We start from the raw sequence: 25,051 nt of genomic DNA, 5'->3' as shown, positions 1-25,051 counted from the left end.
ACACCCCCCCCCCCGCCGCGTGCCAAGCCTATGATCCTGCTTTAGGAGTGATTCTGCTTGGGTTTCTATAAATCAAGCAGCATACGCAACGCCGTGCCTTTAAATGTCATCTGATTACCAAATCCAGGTCTGGAGATCACCCAAGAGATCCACCCGTCTCCCCACAAAAAAAGATCTATCCATTTGGATCTACTGATCAGAGATCTGCTGATTCCCAAGAGGTCTATTGGTTTCAGATCTGTCGGTCTTCCGTCTCCAAGAGCTTTCCATTTGGACTGACTGATCTCCCAGAGATCTAGCAATTTAAAGATCTATCAACTTCACATCTGCTGATCTCCAAAAGACTGTGGCTCTTCCTGGTTTTCGACGGGGCTTTCAGCTTGGATTCATTGCTCTCTCTATCGGATCGGTTGAACTATTGACTCACAGATCTATTGATCTCAGAAAGAGCTATCAATTCAGAGCTATTGATCTCGGCAGGATCTATTGATTAGGATCTATCGATCTCCCAAGGAGTTCCCGTTGCCCTGTTTCTCCCCGGGTGTGTACGGCAGGACTAGGGGAAGATGTTCAGCTGGATGAGGAAGAACGAGAAGAAGACCCCTGAGGTGATCCACACGGTCACCGAGGGGCTAAAGAACCTTTACAAGAAGAAGCTGCTGCCCGTGGAGGAGTTCTACCGCTTCCATGACTTCCACTCGCCGGCCCTGGAGGACGCCGACTTTGACAACAAGCCCATGGTGCTGGTGGTGGGGCAGTACTCCACAGGGAAGACCACCTTCATCCGGTACTTGCTGGAGCAGGACATCCCGGGCAGCCGCATCGGGCCCGAGCCCACCACCGACTCCTTCATTGCGGTCATGCACGGCGAGACCGAGGGGATCATCCCGGGCAACGCCCTCATTGTTGACCCCAAGAAACCCTTCCGCAAGCTCAACCCCTTCGGGAACACCTTCCTCAACCGGTGAGTGCTGGCCCCCCGCTCGCTGGCTCCTGCTCCCGAAGGGCCGGCCAGCAGTGGCCAACGTCCCCGTGAACTCAACCCCGTCCGCACGCGTGCAAAACCCTGTCGCTCGTGTGGTGGCCGGAACAACCGGGCCTACTGGGCAGCCCTTGAGTGAGCTTCCCTCCACAGCCACTTAACTCGGCCCAGGCTAGCCTGCCACACAACGATTGAGGGCTGCTGGTCCTCCAATGCCTTCCCACAATGCTCCCCGGCCACCACTAACTCGGCCTAGGCTAGCACTGCCCGTCAAGGACTGCTGGTCCTCCAGTGCCTTCCCACAATGCTCCCCGGCCACCGCTAACTCGGCCCAGGCTAGCACTGCCCGTCAAGGACTGCTAGTCCTCCAGTGCCTTCCCACAATGCTCCCTGGCCACCGCTAACTCACTGTGGCACAACAGAGGGCCGCTAGTTGTCCAGAGCCTTCCCCCAGGGACCCTGTGCCACGGCCTTTCCTTGCCATGTACAAGAGCCTCCTCTTCCTCGTCTTCAGCCCACACCCGAGCCAGCCCGGGCTGACCCAGCTTGGGTCCTGTAGCTGTTTAATCAGCATGCTCCAGGGCGTGAGCAGATCAGCCCCATGGAGGGGTCAGGAATTCCCCCCATGGGGTGAGATGCCACAGCCGGTACCTCACAGTCCTCGGGGGTGTCTGGCTTGACCCGCTCTCTTGCAGGCAGGAGGCCTGGTCTGATGGGCCCATTCCCAGCTCCCCTCACTTGTGCTTAAGCAAAGGGATGTGACATAGGAATGGCCAGCGGGTCCGTCTAGCCCAGAGAACTATGGGATAATCTTTCCCCTGATCCCCAAGACTTGGAAGGGGGCTCATGCCCTGAAGCTTGGGGACTTGTATCCCTTCTTAAACCAAACCCCCCAGTGTGTCTTTAACCGTTCTCACTATCCCCAAGCGCTTGGCCTCGGAGCTTGTAGCAGGGAGTTCCGCTGGCCAATGCCCGGCTGCATTTCCTTTCATTGGCGTAAACAGCTGCCATTCAGCGTCAATGGGCGTCCCCTTGCCCTTGGGACAAGCAGGGGGAGCTCATTCCCCTTCTCTAGCCCCTTCCACCCCCAGCTCCTCTCCTCTCCTCTCCCAGCCCCGATCTATCCAGCCTCACCCCAGGGCGGAGCCGTGGTTCATTTCTACAGCCTCTCTCCACCCTGGGCTCTGCCCTGGGCCCCCTCTGTGCTGGGCATCCTGGGGGGAGAGGGCGGTGTGTCCCCTCCGGTCTATTCCCCTCCCCCGGGGTGGGATCGGCCTCTCCAGTCTATCCCCCCCCGGGAGGGATCGGCCTCTCCAGTCTGTCCCCCCCGGGGTGGGATCGGCCTCTCCAGTCTATCCCCCCCCGGGGTGGGATCGGCCTCTCCAGTCTATCCCCCCCCCCCCCCCCGGGGTGGGATCGGCCCCTCCAGTCTATCCCCCCCGGGGTGGGATCGGCCTCTCCCAGTCTATCGCCCCCCCCCGGGGTGGGATCGGCCCCTCCAGTCTATCCCCCCCGGGGTGGGATCGGCCCCTCCAGTCTATCCCCCCCGGGGTGGGATCGGCCTCTCCAGTCTGTCCCCCCTGCCCCCATGGGACAGGACGGTCCCCTCCGCTCGCTGCAGTTGGATAGTAAATGTCTCTTGCAGTTGGGCTCCTGCCCTTCCTTGGGCGACGACACTGTTCCGAGATGGGGGGACGACAGATGGGAACAGACCCCCCCCCCCGGGCTGGTCACTGCATCGTAGATTACAAGGACAGGAGGGACCATGCAGAGCCCCGGCCCGGGGAGTCCTGCTTCATGCCCGGGGTCTGCAGGGCAAACTCCAGTCTCTGAGCGAGAGCCGAGCTCGGGGCCCAGGCCGCACGGTGTCAGGCAAATTCCCCTGCCAGGTTTTGTTCAAGCGTGTTTCGGAAAGGCTGGGTGGGGCGTGTGTGTGTGTGTGTGTGTGTGTGTGTGTGTGTGTGTGTGTGTGTGTGTGTGTGTGTGTGTGCGTGTGTGTGTGTGCATGCATTCCTCTGTGTGTGCGCATCTGTGTGCAACCCGGCGTGCGTGTGTGCGGGTCAGTGTGTGTGCATGCATCCTTGCATGCATGTGTGTATTTGTGTGTGTGCAATCCAGTATGTGCGTGCATGCATCCCTGCATGTGTGTGTGTGTGTAACCCAGTGGGGGGTACACGGCACTAGGTGGGGGGGAAGAGGAGGTTTCAGATCTAAGCCCTCCTCTCTTAGCCACACACAGACAGAGAGAGCGAGCGCGTGCGCCTGGGAGCCAGTTCCTGCCCTGATGTTGAGGGAGCCGGCCTGGGGGGGTCAGTGATTAAATTTGTGGCTAAGCCACTGGCCCTGCTTTGTAACCCTCTCCCACCGAGCCTTTCAGGAGTCTCAGAGTATTGCATGGGACTGCTCCCCCAACACACACCAAAGTGCAGCTGCCTCTGGGGTGGAACACAGCAGCACTTCAGCGGCCGCACGCAGCAGCTCAGGATGATAGCAAGGCAGCGTGTGCTTGTTGTCAGGACTCCTGAGCTCTTTCCCTGACTCTGCATAACCCTGCACATGTCGTTTCTCCTCGTCGAGCCTTACATCCTACACAGCCAGGGATCGGACCCAGGCGTCCCGGCTCCCAGACCCCCCCTGCACCAGCCACTCAGACACCCCACACCTTCACAGAGCCAGGGATCGGACCCAGGCGTCCTGGCTCCCAGACCCCCCCTGCACCAGACACTGACACCCCACACCTTCAGAGAGCCAGGGATCGGACCCAGGCGTCCTGGCTCCCAGACCCCCCCCCCAGCTCTAACCACTAGACCCCGCTCCTTCTCCGCAAAGTGGAGATCCCTTGCCCCATCTGGCACAGCCCTGCCCTGCCTTGGCTTTCCGCCCCAGCCCTGCTCCACCAGAGCCCATTGCAAACAGCTGTTCAGCCCGGCCTGGCCCTGGCCAGCCCCTGGGGAGAAGCCTGGCCCTGGCCTGTCGGGTTTGACAGGGGAGGGGGCTGGGGCTGGGGGGCTGCGGCTGGGGGAGGGAGGTTTAAACAGCAGCAGCCCCCCCTGCTGTGCGTCCAGCCTGGCCGTGTCGGGGGTGGGGGTCTCATGCAGTGCAGAGGCACCTGCTCCCACCCAGCCCCGCTCCGCGGTGCGGGGGGGCAGGCTGGGGGCTGGGGCTGAGCCAGGCTCTCAGGAATGCAGGGCCTGTGGCCCAGTCCCCTCCCCGCCCGGCCTGCCTGGAGAGAAGGCGTCACGGCTCCAGATGCGCTGGCGGCAGGGAGCCACGGCGGCCAGGCCCTGCTCACGAGACGGCTGGCAGGAGCCCCCGGGGACGGCTGGCGGGAGCCCCCCGGGGCTGAGCTGAGGGGTGCAAATGGGGAAGACGGAGGGAGGGGGGCCTCAAGGAAAGGCTGGGACCCAGGAGGTGGGGGTTCAGTATCTGGCTCTTGTCACAGACTCCCTGGAAATCGCATTGTGCCTCAGTTTCCCCTGTCAGTAACATAGGGATAATACATCTATGGGGGACTGGCTCTCACTCTGTGTCTGTGCAGCACCCAGCTCAATGGGGCCCCGATCTCGGCCGGGGTCTGGCCGGCGCCCGGCACGACGGGGCCCCTATCTCGGTCGGGGTCTGGGCGGTGCCCGGCCCGACGGGGCCTGATCTTGGCCGGGGCCTGGGCGGCGCCCGGCCCCATGGGGCCCCGATCTCGGCTGGGGTCTGGGTGGCGTCCGGCCCGACGGGGCCCCGATCTCGGTAAAATAAAATGAATTCTGACTCTGGAAACACTCTCCCTTCTAGACAAACAGGCCAGGACGCCTGGGTTCTTTTCATGGACTGTGGCGGCTTTCCCAGGGCAATGGGCCCTGGAGCCCAACCCCAAGCCCACTGAGGTCAGTGCAACGGCTCCCGTCAGCCCCCGGCTTGGAGCAGACCCCGGAGCCCATCTGGCCTGTAGCGAATGAGCCACGGCCGAGCTGGGAGCCCCCTCCCACGCCCGGCTCAGCTGGGCCCCGGGCAGGGCTATTTTTAGCAGACTTCCTGCAGCGGGGAGGAGTTTGTAAACACGGGCTCCTCCCCTGAGCCCCCCACTCGTGTGCATGGCCCGGCTTCCCGCCGATGCCCCCCCCATCCCCGCCCCCCTGCTCAGGCCAGGGAGCGTGGGGCAGCGCCCCCCGTCTCTGCACCAGCCCTGGCTCGCTCTCCTCTCCCCAAGCCTGCGGCTTGCTCCAGCCTTCATTCCTGCTGCCACGGGGGCCTCCCCCCTTCGCCCGCATCCAGGCGCTGGCATGTGGCCGGTGCCCCGGGCTGCCATGGGGGCCGCTCCCCCCTTCACCCAGGTCCAGGCGCTGGCACGTGGCCGGTGCCACGGGGGCCTCCCCCCTTCGCCCGCGTCCAGGCGCTGGCACGTGGCCGGTGCCACGGGGGCCTCCCCCCTTCGCCTGCGTCCAGGCGCTGGCACGTGGCCGGTGCCACGGGGGCCTCCCCCCTTCGCCCGCATCCAGGCGCTGGCACGTGGCCGGTGCCCCAGGCTGCCACGGGGGCCGCTCCCCCCTTCGCCCGCGTCCAGGCGCTGGCACGTGGCCGGTGCCCCAGGCTGCCACGGGGGCCGCTCCCCCCTTCGCCCAGGTCCAGGCGCTGGCACGTGGCCGGTGCCCCGGGCTGCCATGGGGGTCGCTCCCCCCTTCGCCCGCGTCCAGGCGCTGGCACGTGGCCGGTGCCACGGGGGCCTCCCCCCTTCGCCTGCGTCCAGGCGCTGGCACGTGGCCGGTGCCCCGGGCTGCCATGGGGGTCGCTCCCCCCTTTGCCCGCGTCCAGGCGCTGGCACGTGGCCGGTGCCACGGGGGCCTCCCCCCTTCGCCTGCGTCCAGGCGCTGGCATGTGGCCGGTGCCCCGGGCTGCCATGGGGGCCGCTCCCCCCTTCGCCCGCGTCCAGGCGCTGGCACGTGGCCGGTGCCCCGGTGCCTCGGGCTGCCCCCGGGAAGGAGAAGGCGTTTCCAGCGTGAGCCGAGGCACCGGGCCCGCGGGGGGCGGGGGGAGGTGTGGAAGAAGGGCGGCCCCAGGCTGGCACAGGTGAGGCCGGGGGGTGGCTGCTGCACCCTGGGACTGGAGGGGGGCCAATGCCCAGCCCTGGTGTCGCTGCACAGGGCCACCGGCCTCTCCAGCCAGCTTGGGGCTCCCCCAAGGCTGCTGTTCTGTATGGGGGGTGACCTGGCTCCCCAGGGCCCCAGGGTCAGGGACAGGCAGGGACTCCCCAAGGTGCGGAGGGTCTGTGATTCCCAGTTACCCCTCCCAGCACCTGTGGCTTTAAACCCTCTGAATCCTGGGAGCTGCCTGGCCCTTAGTGTAAATTACAGCAGCCTCGGGGCTGCTCTAACTCATCTGTGGGCCCTGGGGAGCAGAGACTGGCCCCAGCGCAGTGCGCTCCGGCCCGGCCCCCGATCTGCTCCTTGCGCAAGGAGAGGGGGCTGAGTAAACAGTAAGTGTTTCCCAGCGGCTTTCTCAGCACGCGAGATAAACCTGCCCGTCTCTGAGTGCGCCAGGTGCTGCCCAGACCCCGGCCGGGATCAGGGCCCCCCGCTGCCCAGAGTGAGACAGTCCCACCCTAACTCGACAAGGGCAGGGAGGGGAGACGGGTACCAGCGGGGAAGAGACTTGCCCCAGGTCACACAGCAGTTCAGTGACAGAGTCACGCATTGAACCCAGGAGTCCTGGCTCCTGGCCACCCCCTGCTCTAACCACTAGACCCCACTCCCCTCCCAGAGCTGGGGAGAGAACTCAGGAGTCCTGGCTCCCAGCCCCCTGCTCTAACCACTAGACCCACTCCCCTCCCAGAGCTGGGGAGAGAACCCAGGAGTCCTGGCTCCCAGCCCCCCAGCTCTAACCACTAGACTCCCCTCCCCTCCCTGTGCCAGGCTAGGACCCTGGCGTCCTGGCTTCTCGTGCGCAGCCCAAGCTGCTAAGCTGAGCTGCCCCTCTCCTGTCTCACGTGCTGCCATTGCTCATCGCTGCCTCCCTCTCCTGCCAGGTTCATGTGTGCCCAGCTGCCCAACCAAGTCCTGGAGAGCATCAGCCTCATCGACACCCCGGGGATCCTGTCGGGAGCCAAGCAGCGTGTGTCCCGGGGTAAGGCCTGGGGGCGGGGGGGGAATGCACTGGCTCAGTGCTCTGTGGATGGAGCAAAGGGCAGGGGCTCCCCCCGCGTGGGGCTTCGTTCAGGGGCACGTTGATCGCCAGGGTGGGTGGAAGGGCTGCGGAGCCCAGCAGGACTCCTGGGTTCTCCCCCCAGCTCTGGGAGGGGAGGGGGGGCTGGTGGGTTAGAGCAGGGGGGGCTGGGAGCCAGGACGCCTGGGTTCCATCCCCAGCTCTGGGAGGGGAGTGGGGGCTAGTGGTTAGAGCAGGGGGGGCTGGGAGCCAGGACTCCTGGGTTCTCTCCCCAGCTCTGGGAGGGGAGCGGGGGCTGGAGCAGGGGGGGCTGGGAGCCAGGACGCCTGGGTTCCATCCCCAGCTCTGGGAGGGGAGTGGGGGCTAGTGGTTAGAGCAGGGGGGGCTGGGAGCCAGGACTCCTGGGTTCTCTCCCCAGCTCTGGGAGGGGAGGGGGGGCTGGGAGCCAGGACTCCTGGGTTCTCTCCCCAGCTCGGGGAGGGGAGTGGGGGCTAGTGGTTAGAGCAGGGGGGGCTGGGAGCCAGGACTCCTGGGTTTTCTCACCAGCTCTGGGAGGGGAGTGGGGGGTGGGGGTTGGGGGTTAGTGGTTAGAGCGGGGGGGCTGGGAGCCAGGACTCCTGGGTTCTCTCCCCAGCTCGGGGAGGGGAGTGGGGTCCAGTGGGGGGGGCTGGGATTCATGGTGTATCCCTTTGGCTGGGTGTGTCCCCGTGCACCCCCCGCACCAGGACCCCCCCCTGCAGAACGCCCTCTCCCCGTCCCGCCCGGGGGAACTCGCGCTTGGCTGTCGGGCCTGTTGCTACAGGGGCCGGGCCTGGGCCAAGGGCATTTTTTCACCCTGAGTCATCGTCGCGGGATGAACCACCCGTCGTCGTAGTAATTTGCTTGAACAAACTGTTTGTGCATGTCAGTGTGTGCGGCCCCTCGTGGCAGGGCGTGTGCCCTGTGTCTGGGCGCAGCTCGGGGGGCACTCGCAGTGTGTGTGTGTGTGTGTGTGTGTCCCCGTATTTTAGTGGAGGTGTGTGTGCCCCTGGGGCATGTGTGCCTGCTGGGGTGTGTGTGTGTGTGTGTGTGTGTCTGCGGGGGATGTGTGTGTGCATGCCCATGGGGCGTGTGTGTGCACACGCGTGCCTGCAGGGTGTGTGTGTGTGTCTGCGGGGTGTGTGTGCGTGTGTGCCTGCTGGGCATGTGTGTGTGTGCCCACAGGGCGTGTGTGTGTGTGTGTGCACACCTATGGGGGGTGTGTGTGTGTCCTAGGCTCTGTGTGTGTGTGTGTGTGTGTGTGTGTGTCCCAGGCTCTGTGTGTGTGTGTGTGTGTGTGCCCCCAGGGCGGGGCTGGGCGTGTGTGCAAGCAAGTCGTTGCCTTGCGGGTGCCTTGCACCAGGGCCGAGCGGGGCCCCCGCTGCTCACCAGCGGGTGCGATGCCAGCCTGGGGGTGGGCTCTGCCCCCCGCTGCGGAGCCCAGGGCTGGGTGTGGCCGGGCTGGGGGCTCCCGGGTCGGTGGGGCCCAGCTCCCCCCCCCCAGGTAGGGGGATGCCGGGAGCGGGAGGCGAGAAGCTGCCCAGGGGCAGAGGCCAAGCCCCAGGGGGACAAACGTGGGTGTTGCCGCACTGACTGGGGGAGGGGCCTGGGGCCAGGACTCCTGGGTTCCCAAAGGGCGTTGGGGGGGCCCGAAGCCACCAGACAAATAAATCTCAGGCTTGGTCTCCGCTCTGCCCTTGGCCCTGCCCTGCGACCGGCCGGGCGTGGTCCTGGCGCGGGGCTGCAGCCGAGCCCCCTGCTCCCTGCCCCTGGCTCCGGCCGCCGGGAAATAGTGACAATGCAGCCGGGCTCCTTCCAAACAGGAAGGGCTGGGGGGGGCGGGGGGGCCTTATCCCAGCGCCTCCAAAGGGCCGGGGCTGCCGGGGCTGCTGGGCGAGCGCCAGACACAGATGGCAAAGGAGGGACTGGAGCCGGGGCTTTGAGTTAGCAGCTACCGGCCCCCAGCCCTGCCGGGGCCCCTCACTCCCGACCCGCAGCCCCTGCCCCCCCAAGCTCTGCCGGTGACCCTCACTCCTGACCCGCAGCCCCTGCCCCCCAAGCTCTGCCGGTGCCCCTCACTCCCGACCCGCAGCCCCTGCCCCCCAAGCTCTGCCGGTGCCCCTCACTCCCGACCCGCAGCCCCTGCCCCCCAAGCCCTGCCGGTGCCCCTCACTCCCGACCCGCAGCCCCTGCCCCCCAAGCTCTGCCGGGGCCCCTCACTCCCGACCCGCAGCCCCCTGCTCCCCCAGCCCTGCCGGTGCCCCTCACTCCCGACCCGCAGCCCCTGCCCCCCAAGCTCTGCCAGTGCCCCTCACTCCCAACTCGCAGCCCCTGCCCCCCAAGCTCTGCCGGTGCCCCTCACTCCCGACCCGCAGCCCCTGCCCCCCAAGCTCTGCCGGTGCCCCTCACTCCCGACCCGCAGCCCCTGCTGTCCAGCTCTGGGTGTCTCTCTGTGCCCCAGCCAGACACAGAGCGGGAGCCAGTCCCGGCCGCACGGCGTTGCAGGCTCAGCACAGGGGAGTGCGGAAACGTTACCCACAAACATGGACATTTTCTTTCTCTTGTTCCTGTGCCCCTCACTCCGCCCTTCTCCTTAGAAAATCATCCCTGGAAGGAAACGTTCGGCCGAATCCGTTACAACGGGGGGCCCTGAGTGGGAATGAAAAGTGCCAGGGCCAGAATCCGGTGCAATGTCGCCTCAAGGCACCAGCTCGTTAGTGAGCCTCATCAGTGGAGCAACAGGGATCCCGCGGGGTCCCACCTTTGGGGAGCTGGGGGGTGATGCTGTGTGGGGAGGGATTGGTGCTCGGATCAGCCGGGGCTGAGCTGCAGCCACCTCTGGGGTGGGGCGCGGGGGCCCCTTTACGATTCAGCAATGCCAGCCCGCCAGTCGGGGCCGGAAGTGAGGGCGAATCCTGTATCCAATGAAGCTGGGCGTGCGAACTGAAGGAGGCCGATGACCTCACCCTGCCACGGGATCCGGCAGGGCCCCGGAGCCTCACCTCCCAGCCGGGGCTGGCTCCCCGTCAGCTGAGCAGGGGCTGGCTGTTCCCCCGCCGGGATGCCGGCCAGGGAGCATGAGGCACAGGGGAGCCAACAAAGGGACGTCCAGGCCTCTGGCCCTGCGGGGCAGGGAGCAGCCGCGGGGGGGAGGAGAGCTGGATAAATTCGTGGAGGTTAGGTCCATTACTGGCTATTAGCCAGGCTGGGTAAGGAATGGGGTCCCCAGCCTCTGTCTGTCAGAGGGTGGAGATGGACGGCAGGAGAGAGATCACTTGATCATTGCCTGTTAGGTTCACTCCCTCTGGGGCACCTGGCATTGGCCACTGTCAGCAGACAGATACTGGGCTAGATGGACCTTTGGTCTGACCCGGTACGGCCGTTCTTATGTTCCTGGGAAAGCCAACACTGGATAACCTGCTTCCACCCGCACCAGGTGTGCGGGGCCATTAGCTCCCAGGGAAACTGAGGGGCAGTGGCTCCCCCAGGGCAGCTAGGGAGAGAACCCAGGAGTCCTGGCTCCCAGCTCCTGCTGCTCTAACCACTAGACCCCACTCCCCTCCCAGAGCTGGGGAGAGAACCCAGGAGTCCTGGCTCCCAGTCCTGGTTTTGGACCATAAGATCATGCTTTGATGATTATTCTAAACCATAGTGCAATGCTGATGTTTAGCAGCTGCTGCATTCCACCCCCGAGGTGGCTGCATTTCACTCCTGGCTGAGGGACTCTCTGTATAAACAGCTGCCAGGGCCCGTCACAGAGGTGGCTACATTTCAGTGCGGGGTGTGGGATCCCTGCACCCCAGAGGCAGCTGCATCTCAGTGGCAGGGAGCAGGAATCCTTAACACGGCAGTTTATCAAAGCCCCGTGGGGCTGCCGGCAGCCTGATTTCAGGGGCACTGAGCACCTGCCCTCCCGGTGACCCCTGGCCCCTGCCGGAATGTGCCGGGGGGGGGTCCCCGGCCTGGATGTGCCCTGGCTGGAGGAATGTAGTGGGGGGGGGCCGTGCTTTCCCACTGACGTGTCCGAATTCCTCGTTGGGATTCCTCCCCTCTGAATTCATCGCTGGCCCATGTGGGGCGGGGGCTGCATTCCAGGAGGGGTTCCCCCAGCTGCCATGGGGCTCCCTTGCCCAGCGGCCCACCTGGCCCCCTTTGGAGCTGGAGGGAGCTCCGCGCCCTGAGCTATGCAGGGAATCCAGCCCAACCCTGGCGCGTGGCGGCTCGGTAAACACCCTGCTGAGCTCAGGGCGCCCTCGGCTGCTCACAGCTCTCCCGTGGTGCAACCAACCCTCAGACCAGGCCCAGCTCTGCGTCCCAAACAAAACCGATCTCCCTCCCGCATGCAGGCTGCAGTGTTACTCCTGCACTGCTGCACTGGTCTGTTATTGTAGGGTCGCTTGTGCAGCTGTGCGTCCCCCCGAGCAGGCGCTGCAGCCGGCCATGGGACTGAACCCAGGGAATGCCCAGCCAGGCAGTTCTGTTCAGGCCAGCAGGGCCGGATCTGAAATCCCCCAGCAGGGCTGGGACAGACGGAGGAAGAAGCTGTTAAAATAAAGCGGGTGATCAGCCGGGGCAGGGAGGTTTCCGTGGCCAGGACCAGCTCAGCCCCATAGCAATGAGAACCCCCCCCGTGCCCGTCCTGCCAGCGGGGCCGGGGAGCGTGGCGGGGGCAGGGCGTATGTCCTGGGGGGTGATCATGGGGGAGGCGGGCGACAGCGCATGTGAATGGGAACAGCACAACCTGCTTTGAGGGGGGGCACCGGGAGCATTGCTAGTGAAAACCTATGGCCAAGTCGACCCTCGTGAGGCCAGTCAGTGTGGTTCTCTCCCTGCTTCACAACTGGGGAAACTGAGGCACAGAGAGAGGAGCAGGGACTTGCTGAAGGCCATTCAGCGAATCACTGTCTGAAAGCAGGAGTCCTAGCTTCCCTCCCCCCACTCTAGCCACTAGACCCCACTCCCCTCCCAGAGCCGGGGAGAGAACCCAGGAGTCCTGGCTCCCAGCTGCCCCTCCCCGCTCTAACCACTAGCCCCCGCAGTGGCAGGGAGCTAGCGGCAGTTCCTGGGTGCTGTTTTTCGGGGGGAAGGAGGAGATCCCCTGAGGCAGTGGAAGCCCAGAGCCCCGTCCCCGGTGAACCCCGTCGCCGAGACGCAGCAACACCCAGGTGGGCTGCCCGGGGCCTGAGCCGAATGGGGCGGAGCGCAGAGGAGCTGGCACCGGCCGGCGCTCAGGCTGTTTCCCACAGGGCTGATTTACGGCCCTGCTCCCCGGGCCGGCGTCCCGGCCAGGCCTGAGCTGCAGCCACCTCTGGGGTGGGGTGCGGGGCCTGTTCAGACAGTGCCCCATAACCCACCGCTGCTCCGGGCCCGCGAGCGACGGCAAACCCTGGCGCTCGGGACAGTAGGTGCAGGGCACCGTGAGAGCCAAGCTGGCCTGGGGGAAAGGCCAGCGCGGCTCTCGGGGGGGCACACGGGCTGGGCCAGCTGCTGTTCCTGCCCCTCAGAGCCCCCTCCCTCTCTAGAGAATCCCCCAAATCCCCAGCTCAGCCTCGGCTCTCCAGCCGGACGGGCTCCGGGCCCAGCCTGCCCTTCCCCACCCCAGCTCAGCGGCATCCGTCACCGGGAGCCCCCGGCCTCGGGATCGGCTCCATTTTCCAGGGAGGGCCGGGCGCCAGGCCTGGAAACTCGCCGGCTCCCTCCCTGCTTGTGTAAACAGCAGGGGCCGGAGGAGTTCGCGGGACCCGATTCTCCCCCCATCACTGCAGCCAACGGGGCCGGCTCCTGCCCCCTGCCCCCCAGCGAGGCCAGGGGAGGGGCGGCGGCAGGGCAGAGCCCCTCGCCCGGGCAGGGGCAGGGGAGCTCTGGGCCCTGGTTACGCTGATTCCCCCGGCACGGGAGGCCAGGCCAGGCCAACCCAACCTTTCCCAGGACTCCCGGGGAGCGGAGAGAAGCCGGGGGGGGGCGGGGGGGTTACAGCCCCGTCCGGTCCAGCTGGGTTTGATTCACAGCAGGGCCCCGGCTGGCTCAGACTTTCCTCTGCTCAGCCTCACGGCTTCCTTTTTTGGTGCGCTGGAGACACTTGCTGCCTGGGCTGCCAAGGGGGGGGGATCGCTCCTCAGCGAGGCTGTTAGGGCTGCTGGGGGGATGTAATGAGACGTCTCTTCTCTCAGCCCCTGAGCTCCCCCCCCAGTACAGGGGCCCGATCTTGGCTGGGGTCTGGGCGGCGAGGGGGCCCTGATCTCAGTGGGAGGCAGTGGAGAGTGATGGGGGCAGGGTGGGGGTACGCTGGGGGAGCAGCAGAGGGTGGGGGAGGGGGTCTGTTGGGGCAGGGTGGGGGGTCCGCCGGGGGAGCAGCAGAGGGTGGGGGAGGGGGTCTGTTGGGGCAGGGTGGGGGTACACTGGGGAAGGAGCAGAGGGTGGGGGAGGGGGTCTGTTGGGGCAGGGTGGGGGGTACACTGGGGGAGAAGCAGAGGGTGGGGGAGGGGGTCTGTTGGGGCAGGGTGGGGGTACCACTGGGGGAGACCCAGAGGGTGGGGAAGGGGAACTGTTGGGGCAGGGTGGGGGTACACCGGGGGAGGAGCAGAGGGTGGGGGAGGGGGTCTGTTGGGGCAGGTTGGGGGTACACCGGGGGAGCAGCAGAGGGTGGGGGAGGGGGTCTGTTGGGGCAGGGTGGGGGTACGCCGGGGGAGCAGCAGAGGGTGGGGGAGGGGGTCTGTTGGGGCAGGGTGGGGGTACGCCGGGGGAGGAGCAGAGGGTGGGGGAGGGGGTCTGTTGGGGCAGGTTGGGGGTACACTGGGGGAGCAGCAGAGGGTGGGGGAGGGGGTCTGTTGGGGCAGGGTGGGGGTACGCTGGGGGAGCAGCAGAGGGTGGGGGAGGGGGTCTGTTGGGGCAGGGTGGGGGTACGCTGGGGGAGCAGCAGAGGGTGGGGGAGGGGGTCTGTTGGGGCAGGGTGGGGGTACGCTGGGGGAGGAGCAGAGGGTGGGGGAGGGGGTCTGTTGGGGCAGGGTGGGGGTACGCTGGGGGAGGAGCAGAGGGTGGGGGAGGGGGTCTGGTGGGGCAGGGTGGGGGTACGCTGGGGGGAGCAGAGGGTGGGGGAGGGGGTCTGTTGGGGCAGGGTGGGGGTACGCTCGGGGAGGAGCAGAGGGTGTGGGGAGGGGTCTGTTGGGGCAGGGTGGGGGTACACTGGGGGAGGAGCAGAGGGTGGGGGAGGGGGTCTGTTGGGGCAGGGTGGGGGTACGCTGGGGAGGAGCAGAGGGTGGGGGAGGGGGTCTGTTGGGGCAGGGTGGGGGTACGCTAGGGGAGGAGCAGAGGGTGGGGGAGGGGGTCTGTTGGGGCAGGGTGGGGGTACACTGGGGGAGCAGCAGAGGGTGGGGGAGGGGGTCTGTTGGGGCAGGGTGGGGGTACACTGGGGGAGCAGCAGAGGGTGGGGGAGGGGGTCTGTTGGGGCAGGGTGGGGGTACGCTGGGGGAGCAGCAGAGGGTGGGGGAGGGGGTCTGTTGGGGCAGGGTGGGGGTACGCCGGGGGAGGAGCAGAGGGTGGGGGAGGGGGTCTGTTGGGGCAGGGGCGGCTCTAGCCATTTCGCCGCCCCAAGCACGGTGACACGCTGCGGGGGGCGCTCTGCCGGTCGCCGGTCCCGCGGCTCCACCGGACCTCCCGCAGACGTGCCTGCGCATGCGCCACCGGAGCCGCGCGACCATCGGACCCTCCGCAGGGACGCCTGCGGGACGACCACCGGAGCCGCGGGACCGGCGACCGGCAGAGCGCCCCCCGCGGCATGACGCCCCAAGCACGCGCTTGGCGGGCCGGGGTCTGGAGCCGCCCCTGTGTTGGGGGGAGGCAGAGGCCCCTGTCCCTTCCTCAACCCACGAGCTGTTCCTCTGGCCTCGGCCCCAGCGCCAGCAGAAGGGGTCAGGGCAGAAACTTGCTGCATAGGGACCCCACACCTGGCAGCCAGGTCCACAGGCACCCGGTGCCCTCTGCAGGGAGCGCCCCATGCCCTGGCTGGGCGGGCGTGGGGCACAGGCCTGGGGAGTGGGGAGCAGGGTGGGCACGAGGCACAGGGGCAGGGGGCCAGGGCGGGCGTGGGGCACAGGGTCTGGGAAGTGGGGAGCAGGGTGGGCACGAGGCACGGGAGCAGGGGGCCAGGGCGGGCGTGGGGCACAGGGTCTGGGGAGTGGGGAGCAGGGTGGGCACGAGGCACGGGAGCAGGGGGCCAGGGCGGGCGTGGGGCACAGGGTCTGGGGAGTGGGGAGCAGGGTGGGCACGAGGCACGGGGGCAGGGGGCCAGGGCGGGCGTGGGGCCAGGGTGGGTGTGGGGCACAGGGTCTGGGGAGTGGGGAGCAGGGTGGGCATGAGGCACAGGGGCAGGGGCACGGGCGGGCGTGGGGCACAGGGTCTGGGGAGTGGGGAGCAGGGTGGGCACGAGGCACGGGGGCAGGGGCCAGGGTGGGTGTGGGGCACAGGGTCTGGGGAGTGGGGAGCAGGGTGGGCACGAGGCACGGGAGCAGGGGGCCAGGGCGGGCAGGGGCCAGGGTGGGTGTGGGGCACAGGGTCTGGGGAGTGGGGAGCAGGGTGGGCACGAGGCACGGGGGCAGGGGGCCGGGGCGGGCGTGGGGCACAGGCCTGGGGAGTGGGGAGCAGGGTGGGCACGAGGCACGGGGGCAGGGGGCCGGGGCGGGCGTGGGGCACAGGGCAGGCCCTGCCCTGACGGCCTCTCCCCGCCCGGCCTCGCCCCGCAGGCTACGACTTCCCGGCCGTGCTGCAGTGGTTCGCGGAGCGCGTGGATCGCATCATCCTGCTCTTCGACGCCCACAAGCTGGAGATCTCGGACGAGTTCTCGGAGGCCATCCGAGCCCTGAAGGGCAACGAGGACAAGATCCGGGTGGTCCTGAACAAGGCCGACATGGTGGAGACGCAGCAGCTGATGCGGGTCTATGGGGCCCTCATGTGGTCCCTGGGGAAGGTGTTCAACACCCCCGAGGTGCTGCGTGTCTACATTGGCTCCTTCTGGGCCGAGCCGCTGCTCGTCTCCGACAACCGGCGGCTCTTCGAGCTGGAGGAGCAGGACTTGTTCCAGGACATCCAGAACCTGCCCCGCAACTCGGCCCTCCGCAAGCTCAACGACCTGGTCAAGAGAGCCCGGCTCGTCAGGGTGAGCGGGGGCACCGCGGGGCGGGGGGTTGGGGAGATGGGGGGCCCTGAGGGGGCGGGGGACCGAGGGGTGTGGAAGGGGGTTCTGGGGGGCACTGAGGGGGACGGGGACCGAGGGGTGTGGAAGGGGGCTCTGGGGGGCACTGAGGGGGACGGGGACCGAGGGGTGTGGAAGGGGGTTCTGGGGAGCACTGAGGGGCGGGGGACCTAGGCGGGCAGGGGGACCGAGGGGCGTGGAAGGGGGGTTCTGGGGGGCACTGAGAGGGGCGGGGGACCGAGGGGCGTGGAAGGGGGGTTCTGGGGGGCACTGAGGGGGCTGGGGACCTAGGGGCGTGGAAGGGGGGTTCTGGGGGCCACTGAAGGGGCTGGGGACCGAGGGGCGGGGAAGGGGGGTTCTGGGGGGCACTGAAGGGGCGGGGGACCTAGGTGGGCAGGGGGACCGAGGGGCGTGGAAGGGGGGTTCTGGGGGGCACTGAGAGGGGCGGGGGACCGAGGGGCGTGGAAGGGGGGTTCTGGGGGGCACTGAGGGGGATGAGGATCTAGGTGTGGAAGGGGGCTCTGGGGGGCACGGAGGGGGCCGGGGGACCGAGGGGCGTGGAAGGGGGGTTCTGGGGGGCACTGAGGGGGCTGGGGACCGAGGGGCGTGGAAGGGGGGTTCTGGGGGGCACTGAAGGGGCGGGGGACCGAGGGGCGTGGAAGGGGGGTTCTGGGGGGCACTGAGGGGGCGGGGGACCTAGGCGGGCAGGGGGACCGAGGGGCGTGGAAGGGGGGTTCTGGGGGGCACTGAGGGGGCCAGGGGACCGAGGGGTGTGGAAGGGGGTTCTGGGGGGCACGGAGGGGGCCGGGGGACCGAGGGGTGTGGAAGGGGGGTTCTGGGGAGCCCGGAGGGGGCTGGGGACCGAGGGGCGTGGAAGGGGGGTTCTGGGGAGCACTGAGGGGGCAGGGGACCGAGGGGCGTGGAAGGGGGGTTCTGGGGGGCACTGAGGGGGCAGGGGACCGAGGGGTGTGGAAGGGGGTTCTGGGGAGCAATGAGGGGGATGAGGATCTAGGTGTGGAAGGGGGGTTCTGGGGTTCTGGGGGGCATTGAGGGGGCCGGGGATCTAGGTGGGCAGGGGGACCGAGGGGTGTGGAAGGGGGCTCTGGGGGGCACTGAGGGGGACGGGGACCGAGGGGCGTGGAAGGGGGTTCTGGGGGGCACTGAGGGGGACGGGGACCGAGGGGTGTGGAAGGGGGGTTCGGGGGGGCATTGAGGGGGACGGGGGACCGTGGGGTGTGGAAGGGGGCTCTGGGGTGCTCTGAGGGGGACGGGGACCGAGGGGCGTGGAAGGGGGTTCTGGGGGGCACGGAGGGGGCCGGGGGACCAAGGGGTGTGGAAGGGGGCTCTGGGGGGCACTGAGGGGGCCGGGGGACCGAGGGGTGTGGAAGGGGGGTTCTGGGGTGCTCTGAGGGGGACGGGGACCGAGGGGCGTGGAAGGGGGGTTCTGGGGTGCTCTGAGGGGGACGGGGACCGAGGGGCGTGGAAGGGGGTTCTGGGGAGCACTGAGGGGGATGAGGATCTAGGTGTGGAAGGGGGGTTCTGGGGGGCACTGAGGGGGCTGGGGACCTAGGCGGGCAGGGGGACCGAGGGGCGTGGAAGGGGGTTCTGGGGGGCACTGAGGGGGCTGGGGACCGAGGGGTGTGGAAGGGGGATTCTGGGGGGCACTGAGGGGGCCGGGGACCGAGGGGCGTGGAAGGGGGTTCTGGGGGCACTGAGGGGGCGGGGGACCGTGGGGTGTGGATGGGGGATTCTGGGGGCACTGAGGGGGCTGGGGACCGAGGGGTGTGGAAGGGGGGTTCTGGGGGGCACTGAGGGGGCTAGGGACGAGGGGCGTGGAAGGGGGGTTCTGGGGAGCACTGAGGGGGCTGGGGACCGAGGGGCGTGGAAGGGGGGTTCTGGGGGGCACTGAGGGGGCTGGGGACCTAGGCGGGCGGGGGACCGAGGGGCGTGGAAGGGGGTTCTGGGGGGCACTGAGGAGGCTGGGGACGAGGGGCGTGGAAGGGGGGTTCTGGGGGGCACTGAGGGGGATGAGGATCTAGGTGTGGAAGGGGGGTCCTGGGGTCCTGGGTGCAGGGCATTGAGGGGGACAGGGGGACCTAGGCAGGTGGGGGGACCGAGGGGGGAGGGAGGGGAGTTCTAGCAGGGTGAGTGGGGGGCACCAAGAGAGACAGGGGGACTGAGGGGGCAGGGAGCCCCTGGCCACTCAGATGGCAAAAGGACCTGGTTATCATCCTAGCCACCAGGACTCCTGGGTTCTCTCCTTGGCCTGGCCTGGCCTGGCCTGGGGAGTGGGGTCTGGTGGTTAGAGCAGGGCTGGGACCCAGGACTCCTGGGTTCTATCCCAGGGAGGGGAGGGCTAGTGATTAGAGACCCCTTGGCTGCGGGGTGCGGTCTCACATTCTCTGCCCCTTGGGGCTCTGCACCCCGAGTTTGGGGGGAGTCTCCTACCCCCACCCCCATATCATTTCAGGGTTGTGACTCTTAGGCAGCAGATGGCTCCAGACACGAACCCCCCGAACTTGGCTGTCCTGCCCTGAACAATGGCCCTGCCTGGGGGGGGGCGTTACAGGGTTTGTGAGCCCCCCCCACCCGCATCCTGCGCCTGGTTTCCTCGTTAGGGGTTTCCCATGCGGCAGAGCCTTCCGCAGCTGTGATCCAGCCCCCCAGCCTGAGAAACGGGGACCCCCTCCCGAGTAACAGGGCCCCCCAGCCTGAGAAACGGGGACCCCCTCCCGAGTAGCAGGGCCCCCCAGCCTGAGAAATGGGGACCCCCTCCCGAGTAGCAGGGCCCCCCAGCCTGAGAAACGGGGACCCCCTCCCGAGTAACAGGGCCCCCCAGCCTGAGAAACGGGGACCCCCCTCCCGAGTAACAGGGCCCCCCAGCCTGAGAAACGGGGACCCCCTCCCGAGTAGCAGGGCCCCCCAGCCTGAGAAATGGGGAAAGGCCCCAGCCCCACGGCTGGATGGGGCCGGTGCCCTGGAGAGGGGAAAGGCCCCGGGTCCCATACCCCCCCCCGAACCAGCCAGCCCCCCGGTCCCTAGTCTAACAGGCTTTTGGAAAGCGCCCCCTCCCCCCCCGGGCGCGGCCCCTCCAGTAAGGCAGGTTCCTCTCCCGAGCCCCCAGTGACGCGGGGGAGGTTTAATGAGGCTCCGCCATTGGCCCGAGAGGAAGCGCCCGCTTGGCTTTCGCGGCCTCTTTCCCTCCCGCGCCGCCTTATCTTTTCCTGCCACCTGCTGCGCGGCTCCCCGGGGCCCTTTGAGCGGCCCGGGCTCCCGAGTGGCCATTTCCTCCCGGCCACGGCCGGAGCCAGGGAACAGAACGTCCATGGACCAGCCGCCGAGCACTTTCCACCGCCGGCTGCCAACAGCCGCCTGGTCACGGAGGCTGCACGCCCGCCCCTCGGCCCCCGGCCGGCGTCGCCGTCGAGTGGGGACGTTCATCTGCCCCGTGCCCCCCTGGCGCTGGTGTCTGGCCCCGAGCCTTAGTGCAGAGGGGAAACTGAGGCACGGAGGCGCTTTCTTACGGTCACAGTGAGTTGGGGCCCTGTTGCGCCGGGCGCTGCCCACACCCGGCCCGAGACCCGGCCCCCCGTTGTGCCAGGTGCTCACAGCTTAACTCCACAGGAACCGAGGCAGGACGAGAACCCAGGAGTCCTGCACCCCAGCCCCGTGCGCCTAACCACTGAATCACATGGGTTCAGCTGCCGTCTGCAGGCGGGACCCGGGGTGCCCGTCCTCACCCAAGGCTTTGGGGCGCAGACTTTCCTCTTCTCCACCGGGGGACGTGGGGCAGCAAATTCCCGGACGTCTCAGGGCTGGCGCGCGGCTGGGGGCAGCCAGGCAGGGCAGGGCCAGGTGGGGGGCAGAGCCCCAGCCCCCAAGAGCTCATGGGCTAAACTCCCCACAGGGGGCTGCAGCCATGGCCCATAGTCCCCCCCCCAGTGTATTTTAGCTGGATTTGGGTTGTTAAATCTTTCCTTCTAAATCAGCTCCTCAGCCCCCCTAATTATTCTAGACCCCCCTCCCAGAGCCGGGGAGAGAACCCAGGAGTCCTGGCTCCCAGCCCCCCGCCCCGCTCTACCCACTACACCCCCCCTCCCAGAGCCGGGGATAGAACCCAGGAGTCCTGGCTCCCAGCCCCCCCTGCTCTACCCACTACACCCCCCCTCCCTGAGCTGGGGAGAGAACCCAGGAGTCCTGGCTCCCAGCCCCCCCGCTCTACCCACTACACCCCCCCTCCCTGAGCTGGGGAGAGAACCCAGGAGTCCTGGCTCCCAGCCCCCCCGCTCTACCCACTACACCGGCCCCCCCAAGCCGGGGATAGAACCCAGGAGTCCGGGCTCCCAGCCCCCCCTGCTCTAACCACTACACCCCCCTGAGCCGGAGATAGAACCCAGGAGTCCGGGCTCCCGGGCCCTGCTGGGAGCCAGGCGGGATTAGCCTGGGGCTGGGGGGCCCGTCCCGGGGTGAGGGTGGGGACTGGAGGCTCTGCCCAGCTGCCCCAGACGGATCCTTCCTGCGGAAGCCGAGGGAGCGAAGCTCTGGGTCAGTGCCAGGCGGGGGGCGGGGGGGCAGGAAGAGCTGCTGACGGGAGCTGGCCAGGCCCACCGGTGCCGCAGGGGGTCCGAGCTGGGCTGGGGGGGGAGGGGGCTGGATAATTGACAGCTCTGCCAGCAAAGCCAGGGGTGGGAGCTGTGGTTGGCACCGGGGGGGGGGGTCCCCACCCCCCAGTCCCTGGCTGACGCCCCCTGGCCCCCCCAGGTCCACGCCCACATCATCAGCCACCTGAAGAAGGAGATGCCCTCGGTGTTCGGGAAGGACAACAAGAAGAAGCACCTGATCGCCAAGCTGCCCGTCATCTTCGCCAAGATCCAGCTGGAGCATCACATCTCGCCCGGCGACTTCCCCGACTGCGGCAAGATGCAGGTGAGCCGGGGCCCCCGCCACGGGGCTGGGCGAGGAGCTGGGGGGGGCTGGGCCAAGCTAGGCGGGGGGGGGGGCAGGGACAGGCCGGACTGGGCCGTGGGGGGGAGGGGGCCAGGCTATACTGGGCGGTGGGGATGGGGGGGGCAACCAGACTGGGCCGTGGGGGGGAGGGGGGCAGGCTATACTGGGCCGGGGGAGGGAGGGGGGGCAGGCTATACTGGGCCGTGGGGAGGGAGGGGGCCAGGTTGGAGTGGGCCATGAGGGGGGTAGCGGCCTGGGCTATACTGGGCCGTGGGGATGCGGGGGGCGACCAGACTGGGCCGTGGGGGGGAGGGGGGCAGGCTATACTGGGCCGTGGGGAGGGGCCCGGCCGGACTGGGCTCTCGGGAGGGGGGAGAGGCCTGGGCTATACTGGGCCATGGCGGGGAGGGGGGCCAGGCTATACTGGGCTGTGGGGATGGGGGGGGCAACCAGACTGGGCCGTGGGGGGGAGGGGAGCCAGGCCGGACTGGGCCGTGGGGATTTGGGGGGGTGACCGGACTGGGCCGAGGGGGGGAGGGACAGTGCCCGGCCAGACTGGGCCGTGGGGGGGAGGGGGCCCGGTCGGACTGGGCCGTGGGGATGGGGGAGAGGCCTGGGCTATACTGGGCCGTGGCGGGGAGGGGGGCCAGGCTATACTGGGCTGTGGGGATGAGGGGGGGCAACCAGACTGGGCCGTGGGGGGTAGGGGGGCCAGGCTATACTGGGCCATGGGGAGGGGCCCGGCCGGACTGGGCTGTGGGGAGGGGACCAGGCTATACTGGGCTGTGGGGATTGGGGGGGGGCAACCAGACTGGGCCGTGGGGGGGAGGGGGGGCAGGCTATACTGGGCCGTGGGGAGGGAGGGGGCCAGGTTGGACTGGGCCATGAGGGGGGTAGCGGCCTGGGCTATACTGGGCCGTGGGGATGCGGGGGGCGACCAGACTGGGCCATGGCAGGGAGGGGGCCTGGCCGGACTGGGCTGTGGGGATGGGGGGGGTTGACCAGACTGGGCCGTGGGGAGGGGGCGCAGGCTGGACTGGGCCATGGGGGGGAGGGGGGCAGGCTAGGCTGGGCCATGGGGATTGGGGGGGTGACCGGACTGGGTCGTGGGGGGGAGGGGGGCAGGCTGGACTGGGCCGGGGTGGGGAAGGGCCTGGGCTATACTGGGCCGTGGGGAGGAGGGGGGCAGGCTGGACTGGGCCGTGGGGGGGAGGGGGCCAGGCCGGACTGGGCCGTGGGGATTGAGGGGGGGTGACCGGACTGGGCCGAGGGGGGAGGGACAGTGCCCGGCCAGACTGGGCCGTGGGGGGGAGGGGGGCAGGCCAGACTGGGCCGTGGGGGGGAGGGGGCCAGGCCGGACTGGGCCGTGGGGATTGAGGGGGGGTGACCGGACTGGGCCGAGGGGGGAGGGACAGTGCCCGGCCAGACTGGGCCGTGGGGGGGAGGGGGGCAGGCCGGACTGGGCCGTGGGGGGGAGGGGGGCAGGCTAGGCTGGGCCGTGGGGGGGAGGGGGCCAGGCCGGACTGGGCCGTGGGGATTGGGGGGGTGACCGGACAGGGCCGCGCTCCCCCCCTGCTGACCGCCCCCTCCCCGCAGGAGCTGCTGCTGGTTCGCGACTTCACCAAGTTCCACGCGCTGAAGCCGCGGCTGCTGGACGGGCTGGACGAGATGCTGACGGGCGACATCGCCCGGCTCATGCCCCTGCTGCGCCAGGAGGAGCTGGAGACGCCCGAGGGCGCGGTGCAGGGCGGGGCCTTCGACGTCACCCACAGCGGCCCCTTCGTGGAGGGCCTGGCCGACGGCGCCTACGAGGGGGCGGACGACGAGGACTGGGTGGTGACCAAGGACAAGCCCAAGTACGACGAGATCTTCTACAACCTGGCGCCCCTGGACGGGAAGCTGAGCGGCACCAAGGCCAAGAGCTGGATGGTGGCCACCAAGCTGCCCAACTCGGTGCTGGGCAAGATCTGGAAGCTGAGCGACGTGGACCGGGACGGGATGCTGGACGCCGAGGAGTTCGCCCTGGCCAGCCACCTCATCGAGGTCAAGCTGGAGGGGCACGGCCTGCCCGCCGACCTGCCCCGCCACCTGGTGCCCCCCTCCAAGCGGAGGCAGAAGGGCTCGGCCGAGTAAAGGGGCCCCGGCTCCCGCCCCCCCGCCCCGTGCCAGGCTGAACTGCTCCGGGAGACCCCGATTCCCCCCCCCCCCGCCCCGTGCCAGGCTGAACTGCTCCGGGAGACCCCGATTCCCCCCCCCCCCGCCCCGTGCCAGGCTGAACTGCTCCGGGAGACCCCGATTCCGCCCCCCCCGGCCCCGTGCCAGGCTGAACTGCTCCGGGAGACCCCGATTCCCCCCCCCCCGCCCCGTGCCAGGCTGAACTGCTCCGGGAGACCCCAGCTCCCGCCCCCCTGCCCCGTGCCAGGCTGAACTGCTCCGGGAGACCCCAGCTCCCGCCCCCCTGCCCCGTGCCAGGCTGAACTGCTCCGGGAGACCCCGATTCCCCCCCCCCCTGCCCCGTGCCAGGCTGAACTGCTCCGGGAGACCCCGATTCCCCCCCCCGCCCCGTGCCAGGCTGACCAGCTCCGGGAGACACCCCTTCCCCCCCCCCCGCCCCGTGCCAGGCTGAACTGCTCCGGGAGACCCCGATTCCCCCCTCCCGCCCCGTGCCAGGCTGAACTGCTCCGGGAGACCCCGATTCCCCCCCCGCCCCGTGCCAGGCTGAACTGCTCCGGAGACCCGTTTCCCCCCCCCCCCGCCCCGTGCCAGGCTGAACTGCTCCGGGAGACCCCGATTCCCCCCCCCGCCCCGTGCCTGGCTTTACTGCTCCGGGTGACCCCGTTTCCCCCCCCCCCGCCCCGTGCCAGGCTGAACTGCTCCGGGAGACCCCGATTCCCCCCCCCCGCCCCGTGCCAGGCTGAACTGCTCCGGGAGACACCACGTGCCGCCCCCCCCCCGCCCCGTGCCCGGCTGAACTGCTCCGGGACACCCCGATTCCCCCCCCCCCGCCCCGTGCCAGGCTGAACTGCTCCGGGAGACCCCGATTACCCCCCCCCCCGCCCGTCCCCGGCTCAACGGCTCCGGTGACCCCCATTCCCCCCCCCCCCCCCCGTGCCAGGCTTAACTGCTCCGGGAGACCCCGATTCCCCCCCCCCCGCCCCGTGCCAGGCTGAACTGCTCCGGGAGACCCCGAGTCCCCCCCCGCCCCGTGCCAGGCTGAACTGCTCCGGAGACCCCGATTCCGCCCCCCCGCCCCGTGCCAGGCTGAACTGCTCCGGGAGACCCCGAGGCCCCCCCCCCGCCCCGTGCCAGGCTGATCTGCTCTGGGAGACCCCGATTCCCCCCCCCGCCCCGTGCCAGGCTGAACTGCTCCGGGGGACCCCGATTCCCCCCCCGCCCCGTGCCAGGCTGAACTGCTCCGGGAGACCCCGATTCCCCCCCCGCCCCGTGCCAGGCTGACCGTCTCCGGGAGACCCCGATGCCCCCCCCCCCGCCCCGTGCCAGGCTGAACTGCTCCGGGAGACCCCGATTCCCCCCCCTGCCCCGTGCCAGACTGAACTGCTCCGGGAGACCCCGATTCCCCCCCCCCTGCCCCGTGCTAGGCTGAACTGCTCCGGGAGACCCCGATTCCCCCCCCCGCCCCGTGCCAGGCTGAACTGCTCCGGGAGACCCCGATTCCCCCCCCGCCCCGTGCCAGGCTGAACTGCTCCGGGAGACCCCGATTCCCCCCCCCCCGCCCCGTGCCAGGCTGAACTGCTCCGGGAGACCCC

General features: G+C 69.0%; 1 protein-coding gene across 1 annotated transcript; it reads left to right on the top strand.

Annotated features, from left to right (window-relative positions):
* Positions 1-23,828, top strand: EHD2 (EH domain containing 2). Its single transcript, XM_044989075.1, has 5 exons — positions 1-964; positions 6,996-7,093; positions 15,889-16,301; positions 21,099-21,263; positions 22,881-23,828. The coding sequence occupies exons 1-5, from the start codon at positions 567-569 to the stop codon at positions 23,415-23,417; spliced, it is 1,611 nt and encodes a 536-aa protein (XP_044845010.1). The 5' UTR covers positions 1-566; the 3' UTR covers positions 23,418-23,828.
* The last annotated feature ends 1,223 nt before the right edge of the window (positions 23,829-25,051 follow it).

The sequence above is a fragment of the Mauremys mutica genome, chromosome 15 (genome assembly GCF_020497125.1).
Source record: "Mauremys mutica isolate MM-2020 ecotype Southern chromosome 15, ASM2049712v1, whole genome shotgun sequence".
NCBI classification, from domain to species: Eukaryota; Metazoa; Chordata; order Testudines; family Geoemydidae; genus Mauremys; species Mauremys mutica.
The sequence above is the reverse complement of the archived record's forward strand: the minus strand, read 5'-3'. Positions and strand labels throughout refer to the sequence as shown.

Coding starts and splice junctions, on each gene's coding strand:
- EHD2 (XM_044989075.1), top strand. CDS start 567: ATGTTCAGCTGGATGAGGAAGAACGAGAAGAAGACCCCTGAGGTGATC. Junction 7,094..15,888: donor CAAGCAGCGTGTGTCCCGGG/GTAAGGCCTGGG, acceptor CTCGCCCCGCAG/GCTACGACTTCCCGGCCGTG. Junction 16,302..21,098: donor AGAGAGCCCGGCTCGTCAGG/GTGAGCGGGGGC, acceptor TGGCCCCCCCAG/GTCCACGCCCACATCATCAG.